General features: G+C 46.1%; 1 protein-coding gene across 4 annotated transcripts in view; it reads right to left on the bottom strand.

The window, feature by feature from the left end:
* BOD1L1 (biorientation of chromosomes in cell division 1 like 1) overlaps nucleotides 1-12,183 on the bottom strand; it is a 64,682-nt gene that overhangs the window by 39,839 nt on the left and 12,660 nt on the right. For all 4 annotated transcript variants that reach the window (XM_045284410.1, XM_045284412.1, XM_045284409.1 and 1 more), the window contains exons 2-6: nucleotides 11,228-11,352; nucleotides 6,367-6,557; nucleotides 4,341-4,955; nucleotides 3,397-3,546; nucleotides 1,726-1,892 (exon numbers count right to left, since the gene is read on the bottom strand). In XM_045284410.1, the coding sequence (XP_045140345.1) occupies nucleotides 1,726-1,892; nucleotides 3,397-3,546; nucleotides 4,341-4,955; nucleotides 6,367-6,557; nucleotides 11,228-11,352 (1,248 nt within the window). The remainder of the gene's footprint in view (nucleotides 1-1,725; nucleotides 1,893-3,396; nucleotides 3,547-4,340; nucleotides 4,956-6,366; nucleotides 6,558-11,227; nucleotides 11,353-12,183) is intronic.

The following is a 12,183-nucleotide window of genomic DNA, read 5'->3' as shown; positions in this document are numbered from 1 at the left end:
ACTTTGGGTATCTAAGTTACATTTTGGCCAATCTCACAATATTTCAGAAATTTTCATAATGCGACTGCAGTATAGTATGAACATAACTTTTATATGAACTGAGAAACCAGAACATCAAGGCGACTAGCTGTACAGCATTATCTGCTTCCCTGGGGTGCTCTGGCTTGAACCTGCAAAGCTTCCCTGACGTGCCCCTGTAACCCACACATTTACAATCTATTTTTTCCACGTGACTTTTTAGAAGTTGGAAGCTACCAGAAAAATAGAGGCAGATGTGAAGTGTTTCCACAACTGTCCCAGAGTTTACAGTTTCACAGTACCGAAAGTCTTAAGTGCAGCTCTAACTCCTGACCGGCAACCTTTGCCAGAAAGAAGCATGAAATGAAGGCAAAGAATCAGACCATGCTTTCCACTCAGGCTTGTATTAATTGAGCAAAGGATGGTGATAACATGAGCAAGGTTTCACCTGAACTCCACAGAAGTTGGCTCTGGTGTCTCCTGCCCCAGACTGCTCCCTGCAAGGCTGGCTCAGAATCCTTAAAGTCACATGGCAATGATACACTATGATGATGCCCTACAATCACACCCCACAAGGATATCCTAGCTGTGATATTCCTGCGACGAGACCCCAACGATGGCACTCCATGATGACAACCTGCTCACAAGAATGACTAAAAGGCAGCCTAACTCTCGAACCCCAGTCAGGATTCTGTTCTGGATCCTCTTCATTTTTTAATAATGTAAAAAAATGGGCTTTCCTGCCCCTTTGGAACTTCCTCCTTCTACCTCTAGTTAAATTGCAAATAATCAACCATCCATTTTAACTACAGTCTCCTTGGGGAAGGCTTCTCTGACCAGTAGTCTGGAAGCTCCAGGGAGGTGGTGTCCACGTCACCCTTTCTCCTCCCAGGGTCCCCACAGAACTTCAGTGCAGGGCCCACTCATTATGGACCCTTGAGAGTCACCCACAGGATCATGGATGCAGTCAATCCTTAACAGAGCATTTCTTACTTCAGCTCATAGACTGACTTTACAACCATTCCTTACTCCTGTGGCAGCTCTTCTATATAAACAAAAGGAGTGCCATACCCTTCCAACCATCACAAGATAGATGCTAACCATGCGAACTTTAGCAAATGCGAAATAGGATAAAAAAATAATTAAAACCACAAACAGGGCCAGTAACAATCATTATGCTTTGTTGTTTTCCCACAAAGATTTCTTTTCTTGGGGATAATATTTCCTAATTCTAAGATGCCCAAGCTTTCCTATTTTAATGCGTCTGAAACTAGGAGCCACTTTGTGTTGATGTGTGTGTATACACAAGTTAGCATTTCTTGTTTTTCCCCCTCAAAAAAGTTGCAGTTAATTCATTGGCATTTCTTACAAGCATCTTCAAACCAAGCAAATAAGGAAGATTGCATTTCCCACCTTCATATTACGTTTAAAGCTCTATACCATTCTGTCTCTTTGCATGGTTTTGTCCAAACTGAATTCAAATCTCTGCAGACTGAAACGCTTAGGCTGTCACCAGGTACTCGTTGCTAACGATGAGCAGGTGCACATCTCAGTCACACGTTTATGTCTAATCTTCCTAGCCAAGCAGCAGAGTCTCTGGAGGCCGAGATGGGACGGGACTGCTGACAGAACTGTCAGCAGCCTGTGCAGGCGTTCCTGCATGTAGGCCTGACTGAAGGTGGAAATAAGAGGCCAAGTCTGACTTACAATAGACTGCCGCCGCTGCTCCACAGTGAGCTCATCATCAGAATCGCTGTAGTACTTGGAGTAAAGGTACGGTTTGTGGACATAAGCATGCCGTACATTTTTGGCTTTTCCCTCGCCAGGATTGCTGGTCTGTGCTTTCGTTTTACTCTGCTTGCTCTGCTCTTCATCTGGAAGGAAGTGGGCAGAAAGAGGAGTGCTTGTGACCAAAAGGAGAAAAATCAACATGAGTTACTTAAGCATCAGATGCAGTTTCAGTACTGTTACACAGAGGGGCATCAGCACAGCTCTTGCCCAGTTTTTGGAAGCTCACTTGATGCCACTTTGTTTTTACTGACCCCCAACCTAAACTCACTCCAGGGTAGAACTGCAGCAGAGTGCTTAACCACCGGACCACTCAGTTCCTTTCTCACTAATTACTCCCCATCACGGAGTCACTTCCAAGCCAGGGCCACGCTGTAGGGCTTGCAAGTCTAAATCACTAAGGAAGCAGATGGTCACATCTTTCTCTGCGAGAGTAGTTAGCAAGTTCAAAGGTGCAATCTCTTGGTTGGCAGCTCAATGCTTAACCCACTGCACTACCCGGCAGGCATCCTGCTCCTACAACGTACACATTGCCATTGTGTCGACTCCGACTCAGAGAGACCTCATACAGAGTTGCTCTCTGAGGTCGTGTCATCTTTGTGGAAACAGATAGCCTCAGCTTTCTCCTGTGGAATGGCTGGTGGGTGAGAACCGCTGACCTTGCAGTTAGCAGCCCAATGCCTAACCCACAGCACCGCCACGGCTCCGTTCTCGCACTACCTAGTGCTCCCAAACGGTTCTTGTATTTTGGATATGATGTTGATAAATTCTAGCTCTGCTCCGGGAAAACCTGTAAAAAGTCCTACAAAGGCATCCAATTGAATTTTCTGTGGGTGAGTAGGTGCAGGGCTCAAAGCGTGAGCAGATGATCCCCAGGAAGGGGGCCAAAGTGACCCCTTGGGGGCAGATTCAGTAGGGGTGCTGGCACTGCGGCCTTTGGATTTCCCTCCTGGCTGCTAAGAAAAAAAGGAAAGACAGGCATGTTTGAGTAGCTCATTGGTAGCAGTAATAAAATGAAAAATTTTATCAACCCCTTTCCTTCCTTCCACTTTTGCCTCTACTATTCCCCACTGGGATCCCTGCAGAAACCCCAGCTGCTGCATACTGGCCTCTGCAAACAACAGCATTTGGGGAGTTGATAGCAAGTGAACTACAGGGCAGAGAGCAGTGAAAATGGTGGGTGGTGGAGGTTCTGGGGCGGAATTTAGGCTCATGCCCGTGGTCAAGCCCCACTCTCTGTGACTTTGTCTCCTGGCTGGTGGTCAGCACCCAGGAGTCAGTTCCCTAAAAGCCCATAGCACAGAGCCTGGAACCCGGGAAGCACTCCATCCAGGCGAGCTCAACAGTCTTGTCCGGTCCTACAGTAACCTGGGCACAGAGCTGCGAAGTGGACACACCACAGCATGCAGGTGAGGTTCAGGGATGGGGGACCAGAGTTTGCTCTGAGAGAACATCTCCACAGCCGGGACTTGGAAACCAACTTCCTGCTATATCGCCCCACACCCCGTGGGGCATGGCCTTCTGTGAGAGAAGGAGTTGGCGGGACAGGCACCTCACGCTGCAGGGGCAGCCTCAAGGAAGGTGCCTTACCGTCTGATGTGATCTCGCCTTCCTCGGTGCTATCAGACATCATATCTTCCTCCTCAGTGTCTTCTTCAAAAGACGAAAGGTCACTGGTGTGGACCGAGCTGACCGTGATGTCAGTGAGTCCATCCACATCAGAGTCGACCGTCGAGCAGTCTTCAAGGGTAAAACCAAACACAAACACAGCAGCTGGTTACTAGCACCCACTCAAGTCCAGTTTCTGTCATGCTGAAACTGTGCTTCTTTAAATGCATGCCAAAGAAATGAGCATTTACTCAAGAAATGATAAACCTCTCTCATCCGTTGACAGCAAATAATGCAGGATTTGCAGAAACACAAAGGCCTATTCCACTAAAAACCCCACTGCTGCTGAGTTGATTCTAACTCACAGCAACCTTATGAGGAGCAGAACTGCCCTGTTTGGTTTCTGAGGCTGACAGTCTTTATGGGAGGACACAGCCTCATCTTTTTCCCATGGAGCGGTTGGTGGGTTTGAACTGCCAACCTTGCAAGTAAGAGATAAGCAATGTAAACAAAAGCAGCAAGGTATTTACAATGTAATATATATATATTTCCCCCCCCCCTAATATTTTAAAGAACCAGATACAGAGTATCAGTGGAAGATATTGGGGTGTTCCTTGTCTGTTTTACAACTATGGAATAAGCCGCGAGGAGTAATGCATGTCAGAAAGCCACAATTCCCCATCACAACTCCCCAGAATGCTCACTCTGTGAACGGATACCTTCATGTGGAAAAGAAATATACAAATGCTCACTGTCCTTCCTGTTTTTAACAAAGGGGACAGTGCTTGCAGCTTCGAAACAATTACCAAACACGTCTGTTGAAATCTGATAAGCAAATACTTGATGATCCCTTTCCCTCCTCACCCGCTCCAGAAAGACAGCCTTTGTTCTCAAGAGACGTAGAATGTTTGCAAGTTGTTCCGTACCTTCTTTAGACCCTTCGGGGGCTTTAGCTTTACTACTGCTCTTTTCTGCAGGAAGTTTGGAGCTCTCTGCTTCCTTTTCCTTCCCTTGCCTTTCATCTTTTACTTTTGGTGCCTCTTCACTCCTTTTGGAGTGATCAAGTTTCTTCTCGGGCTTCTCCTTCTTGTCTTTCTTCCGTTCTCCCTTTTCAGTGCTATCCGCTTTCTTTTCGCTTTTGTCAGTGGGCTTATTCTTTTGGTCACCGCTGTCCTGCTGAACTTCCTTACTGACCAGAATTAAGCTAGTGCTCTCTTTTGTGTGGTTTTTAATTTCTTCAAGTGGGCCAGGGAGGTCACTGGTGTCTTCAGACTTCAGGGCTGCTTCCAGCCCATCCCCGGCAGAGTCTGGGGGTGGCCTCTCTCGATCGCTCACGTCCTCGGACGACCTCTCTTTCTCAGCGGTTGTATCCATGCTGGGCTGAGACACCAGTTTTTTGGACATTCTCTCACTGGCCTTGGCTGATGATGTTTCTGTGGAGGCCCTGGCAGCACTAGCTTCTTGGTTAAGAGACGTGATGGTTTCCAAGATGGACATGGCATCGTTGGCTACATTAGCACTGGGCCCCGGAACAGGGACACCTTCCAGGGGAAATGAGACAAGAATACACTTAGGCAGAAGGCAAGCACCTTTGTTGAATGACCAGTATATGTCACTATTATCATTACATCATGCACATGCAGAGATCATTCACACGCCTTTGGATCTGCAGGCACACATGCTAGGTTTCAGTATTGTCTAAACCATTCTCTATCATGCTAAGTAGTAACATAGGAAAGGAAGGAACCATGTGAATCAGAGATGCAAGTCTAGTGCCCAGCAAAAGAATATATTTTCTCACAATTTGTTATTCCCTCTATTCCCTTTACTATAATGCAAACACACACACACATATCATCATCATCATCATCACTAAAATACTAATTTGTTTTAACAAAAGATGTAATGCCAGTATGAAGGGTACGGATGACAGGGGAAGCCTAAAATCCATTTGCAGAATTCCCAGGTGGATTAAGTCTCCACTGAATTCTCTTGGACCATTGACTAGGGATGTGAATAGCCTTGCCCTTAGAGTGCAATGGAAGGTGAATTAATGTAAATAAGCTTAGGTTAAAATTTAACATCTTTGCTCTAGTTTATTATCTGCTTTCTTTTGGATTGAAGTTTTTTCTGTGATTTATTTTGTTGTTGCTGCAGGGTTTGGTGTATGATCTTCTTTATATGAAATCCAAACAAGACCAAATTGACAGTTATTGAATTGGTTCCTCCCCATAGGACAGTGTAGAATAATCCCTGGGGGTTTCCCAGACTGCAACTCTTTATAGGAGTAGAAAGCCTCAACTTTCTCCCGTGGAGCAGCTGGTGGCTTTGAACTGCTAAACCTTGCGGTTAGCTGCCCATATGAAATCCAAGATAAGCAAGTCTACAGAGACAGTAACTAGATTAACACTTTCTTAGGGCTATGATGGGAGGCTGGGGGGAAATGGAGAGGGAATAATGATGAGTTCAAAAATGAAGAAAATGTTCTAAAATTGATTGTGGCAATGACTGCACAGCTTGAAAAATATATTTAAGAAGTTCAATTGTATGGTATGTGAACTATATGTCAATAAAACTGTGAAAACAAACAAAAAACCTAATAATTTAAAAAAAAACCCAAAAAAACAATGTGATGCCAGTATAGGAAGCTGAAAGCAAGTACAATTTCAATAGATATCTCATAAATTCCCAAACTTCTTTGGCCTATTGAATTTCTTTTCTGAAAAGTACAAACAAAAAAACATTATGCATGGCCCGCTGTCCTGGCAATTCAATGTAATATAGCCCATCATCTGGGATACAGTGTAGGCCTGCTTTTGCACCCCCTCTGGATGCTGCAGTCTGCTCACTTTGGGAAACCCTGAGGAGCCTGGTAAAGGCATGTTGATTGAAGGCATCAAGCACCCCGATATTGAGACTCGGTTCACAGAGAAGAGCACTTGGTGGGAGTACCTTGTGTAATGACAGCCGCATCTGGCTTCTCGTCCTCGGGAGTGGTGCCCACACTTGCCTCCTCCTTGTGATTTAATGTGGCCAAAAACTCATGCACGGCTTTCTCTACCTGAGGTCTGAACGTGTGATTGATCTTTGGATCCACAACCTGAGAAATGATTCTGTCGATGCCAGACTCCAACATTCCTGACCTGAAACATAGGGGAATTCAGGGCATAAAAGTAACTATCACTTACATGAAATTCTGGAAAGCCCGGGACCACTAGTGGACCTGTGTTTCATTTTACCCTGGCCTGAGGCACTCCTCTAGACAGAGGCACCGATTAAGCAATGGAAGGTAGGTTTTATGTGTGGAGGAGAGTAGCTTTGCCCTACTATGGTTTACCACCAAGTCACAGATGGAAACACACACACAGACACACATGGCCCACCCTTAGAGACAGACACAGCACACTATCTTGTGTGTACAGAGAGGAGGCTGCCTCATCACAGCCCTGCCTGTACCACATGGGGACACTACTCGTGGAAGCAGCGCTTCTAATAAAACAGAAAAAGGTAAGTTGGCCTTTGATAAACACCAGAGTCTGTGCGCAACTGAGGAACACAAACTGCAGTTTCATCACACTAAACATACACAACTTCTGACAAATGAAAACAAAACAAGACTTCTGGCTTTCCTTCTACTGTCGTCTCGCTGGACCACTGGAACAGAGTATCTGTTCCACAGCCATGTCGCGAGGAGCTTGTACCCAACGGGTATCGTGCTGGTCAGCAGGGCAGCCAAAGAGCAGACATGCTGTCTGCGCTGGTGCAGAAAGCAGATTCCAACCACCGAGTCACAGACACTGATTCGCACCCCGGGCCCACAGTGAGGCTGGGAGCCTGTGTGGTGGTAGGATCTGCTTCACCGAGAAGGAGACAGATGCTCAGGTCCAGCTGCCACAGAAGGGAAGGGAACAAAGGGGCTCAAGGTGAAGGGGCCTGCAAAGAGGACAGTGATGTCTGAAACATGAAGAGCACTGAAGGCGTCTGAGCAAAATGAGAGGATGTGGATTTGTTTTGAGAAATGCACTTAACCCTCGACTCTTCCTGAAGAGAAGTGGAGGAGTGGAACCATCCTGTCGGGCTAGTGCTGGCAGAGAGGCCTTGCATTCTCTACGGGACAGGAGAGGAGGCCGCTCTCCTTACCCTGCACAAGGCTATTTTTGAGTACAGGGCTGTCTGGCGTGGAGGCTGGATCCAATTTATCTCCAGAGGCATCTTGCAGTCTTGTGATAGTATAACTTGGGCCACAGAGAAAAAACGAGCCAATTTGAACAAAGTAGGTTACTAGCTTTGGAAAGGTCTAGGATAAAAACTGCCAATCTTACAAAGATTGCCACTTTTTAGAAATGTCTTCAAAGTGTAGCAGGTGGAGAAGAAACCAGAAAAAATAAAATCAATCTTACAAACACACCTCCTGCCTGTTGTATGGCACCTCTGCAAATAGTGCCCAGATGAAAACACACCTAAGTTCAACATCTCTCACCCAGCAGTCAGCTCGGATCGTATGTACAAACAGGGGCTCTGCTGCCCATCACCTGCTCAGATCAGGCTCGCGGCCTGAGGTGTGGCCCCAGCTACAGAACTAAAATGAGATTAGCTGGCGTTTTTCTAGTTAAAGCTATTTCCCTGTCTTCATTTTAAATTCTGTTAGATACTATCCTGAGTTCCCTAGGTTTTTCAGATTCTGCTGTACAACTGAATGTGCATGGAGAAGAAGAGGTTCTCCTGAGTGACCAGTGCTCTGAACCATATGGAATGATTAGTTTTTACGCTAGAAAAACATCCACTTCACAGTCTCACCCAAGAGAGGCAATTTAGAACTCTGCAAAGCATTTGAATGGAAAGCTGCTTGAAATTGTGCTTGCTGGGACAAGGGGTCTCAACCTTCCTAATGCCTTGATCCTTTAATACAGTTCCTCATGTTATGGTGACCCCCCCAATCATAAAATTATTTTCGTTGCTACTTCATAACTATCATTTTACTACTGTTATGACTCGGGTGATCCCTGTGAAAGGGCCATTCAACACCCACAAAGGGGTCGCGACCCACAGGTTGATAACTGGTGCACTAGAGCAAGACTCTGCATACTGCTAGTTTAAACCAACTAGTCTTTTTCTTTGAGGAAGTATTACTATGTTATTAATAGCAATAAGAAATTTACTAGTGACATCTCAAAAAACGAGAACGGTTCTTTTAAAAATGTTCAACAACAGAGCCACATGAGCATTCAGATGGTCTGGGAAGAGCAGCATCTACATTGTCTGGGATTGAGTGAGCTGGTGGTCCTGTTTTTAAAGGTGTTGAGAGGGAACCCCTCATTTCCCATTGGATTAATGCTGGCTTATCTATCACTCACAACTAGTGTTGTGGCTGCTAGGTTTTATTTTTGTACACCTAGAATGGTATGGACTTATGTTCTGTTTAAGGAGCCAAGCGGGAACATCTGGCTGCTATCCAGAAGGCTACACCTTTGAACCCATCCAGTGGTGTCCTGAGAGACAACTGGGGACCTGCCCCTGAACAGATCAGCACCTAGCAAACCTCACGGGGAGGCGGCTCTGAGCTGAAAATCAACCGGATGGCCCCTAATGCCCCCACATTTAGTTTAGCTTCCTGAAATAAAAAGAATAAATGACCACTTCCCTTGTTGCCCATGCTGAGGGGTAGAGCTTGTCTTCCCTTGGTCTACCCACAAATGAAGACTGCGGCCCCCGGAAACACTGGAGGAGGTAGCCCTGGAAATGGCCCGGTGAAAATCTGACGAGCCTGCCCGTCCCCACCCTCCAGCTCCTCCCCAATACCCTGAAGTCCTGGCTATGGTCCTTTTAAGGCCTGCAGGCCTGTCACCTCAGAGGCCTCTTCTGTCTCTTATTTTACCAGAAACGGCTCTGACTTTTCCCAACAGATACTTCTGGGCAGCCCTCGAATGGCATCTTTGGTTCTCACATGGACTTGCTTACAGTTTCCTCAAACGTCCTTGAAAGCGCAGACAACAACACTACTGTTACACCTCCTTTCTCTCCTTCTCTCCAGGGGAAAAGCAGGCTCCTCAGGCCCCTGGCTTCCTGTATTACTGAGGGCTGCCCGGGGCTGCCTTTCAGCCAGTGTGCAGACTCTGTTGCAGAGCTGCCTGGGAGTCAGGCCAAGAATGTCGAGAAAGGTGTCTAAGGAACTAGGGGGATGGGGGGGCGGCGGGGGAAAGGAGATTCACTTCACTGTTTAAAGGCCACACAGGGCTCCCAAAGATGCACTTGTGGGTCAGTATCTGTCAAGGCGGAAGAGCAGGCACTGTTTCAATAGCTCGGTCACCTTTCCTGGAGTGGTCAAGCAAGGAGAAAAGGGCAAAATCTTCTCAGCTAGGAAAATACTAACATTGAAAAGACAGTAAGTCATTTTTAGAGTAAGTACAATTTTTGTTGTTGCTGTCGAGTTGATTAAGAAATGTTCTCTGAACATTTCCAGTTTTTTTCATTATTGTTTACTATACCATTCACCAAAAACAAGGCTGATAGAGTCAAATGCTTTTTTGGGGGGGTGGGGGTGGGGGTATGTGCAGGCTACCTCATCACTAAACAGCAGAGTAAAACCTTGGAATAAGTGAAAACAAACACTCGATAAAACCTATCTTAGAAAAGAGGAAATCTGGACTTAGATCAAGGGATAATATTTTTATTTCAGGGATCTATGATGTCCTTCTTTATAAAATAGAAATAATGAAAGCCTGTTCTTTTAGGATCAAGAAAGATTTGTGAAAGTCATTGCATAGGATATTCTAGCTGTTGCTATCTATTAACAATGTATCTAGATTTCTAAAAAAAATAAAGCCATTTTGTTGTTCTCTCCAAGTAATTACAGTTGACCCCTTCAGCAACACGGGTTTGAGCTGTGTGCATTCACTTGCAAGAGGGTTTTAGAAAAAGTGCTGTAAGGCTGACCAGTCCTCGGAGCGGCTCATCACAGGAACCTGTGCACTTCTCATCGCGCCTACTGCGATCCTGCCAGCCTTGCCCAGGCCCACGGTATGCACATGCAGCACCACTCATGGTGCCAGATGTGCTCCCACGCAGCCGAGAAGAGCCATGATGTCAGAAGGCAAAGCAGAAGTGCTTCATCTGTACTGTGGGCAAAGCTTTTGAACGCGTGGGTTGCAACCCTAAATGGCAGTGGTTCTCAACCTTCCTAATGCCGTCACCCTTTCATACAGTTCCTCATGTTGTCGTGACCCCCAACCATGACATTATTTTCATTATTGCTTCATCACTGTCATTTTGCTACTGTTAGGAATCAGGTAACCCCTGTGAAATGGTTGTCTGACCCCCAAAGGGGTCACGACTGAATGTGGGGTTGTGAAAAATTAGGTTTCTGATCACGCAATGAACAGAATGTAATTCAAAATCAAAGGCTTAAAAAAATTCGAGATGTTTCTCGCAGTGCTTGTCTGTGTTGCAACTTTCTTGGGCGGAAAGGGGACTTGAGTGGACAAAGGAGACGGAAGTTTGCAGCTGCAGGTGCCTCACTCCAAGACGAGTGAATGCTGCGTAAGGGCTGTGGTGGACTGGCAAAGGAAATGTGTGAAGCTGTCGCTGCAGCTATACCAGCAGGTACTAAAACCTTCCTTTTGCCGTGAAAGACCTTTTCAGCTCCTACTGAAAATTCAGCTTTTATGGAGGTGTAGTATGATTAGACTGCATTGTATGAAGCAGACCAACCACAGCTGATAAAACTGATAAAAATTGTCCGTGCCCTGAGACAACAGACCTGTGGCTCTGCTTCCAGGCAGAGTGGGCTGCGCCATTGTAAAACTCCAGGACTTACTTGAGCACTTGCTGTCTGATATTGTTTCTTAGCTGGTTCTTGTTGAGGTGGGGGCTCCAGGTGTGAGTGGCTAAGTGATTGGCTACAAAGTTGTCCACACGCTGTCTCAGATTCTGATAGGCGGGCTGGAAAGAAAGCAAAGGGAAAAAAACCGCAGGTTAAAAGCCTGTCATGCTCTACAATGACAGAAGCGACCATGTCGGGAATCTTTAATGGTGCTCCATTTCCTGCGTCAACATGGCAGCAGAGTTCTGTGTGTATGACCAGCCTGCTTCAGGCCATTTACACTCACTGAAATATTGCTGAGCTTGGCGGAGATGTCTGGAGGTGTGAGGAACACAAACAAGATCTGCACACAACCTGCCAAACCAAACTCACTGACGTCAAGAGCAGAACTGCCCTTGTGCCTTTCCGAGCCTGTAACTCTTTACGGGAGCAGAAAGTCCTGCCTTGCCCCAAGGAACATGATGGTCTCCAACAGCCCGACTCATATCTGCCAGGGGTCCTTATTGATAGACAAAGGACTAGAAGATAAGGCACACAGAATGCCGTTGTTAAATGGTCACGAGAAAGGGAAGGAGGCTGTGGAGAAAGTGGTGATCAGTCCAACCTTTGAGGATTAGTCATGCAACTGGGAAGAGGCATGGTGGGTTTTGCAGGTAGCAAACCCCAAACCCCCTGCCACTGAGTTAATTTCCACTCACAGCCATCCTATAAAGGGTTTCTGAGACTATAAACAGGAGTCCTGGTGGCACAGTGGGTTACACATTTGGCTGCCAGCCACAAGATTAGTAGTTTGAACCCACCAGATGCTCTGCAGAAGAAAGATGAAGCTTTCTGTTCCCATAAAGAGTTAGTCTTGGAAGCTGGGAGGCAAAGGGTATTTATAGAGCTCTAGATAAAGACATGTACATATACAAATATATTATATGAGGATGGGGAAATAGATCTATGAG

This window comes from Echinops telfairi, unplaced genomic scaffold (assembly GCF_000313985.2).
Source record: "Echinops telfairi isolate 266 unplaced genomic scaffold, ASM31398v2 ScPeMD7_7468;HRSCAF=8506_2, whole genome shotgun sequence".
Lineage (NCBI taxonomy): Eukaryota > Metazoa > Chordata > Mammalia > Afrosoricida > Tenrecidae > Echinops > Echinops telfairi.
This window is presented reverse-complemented; position numbering and strand designations above follow the sequence as displayed.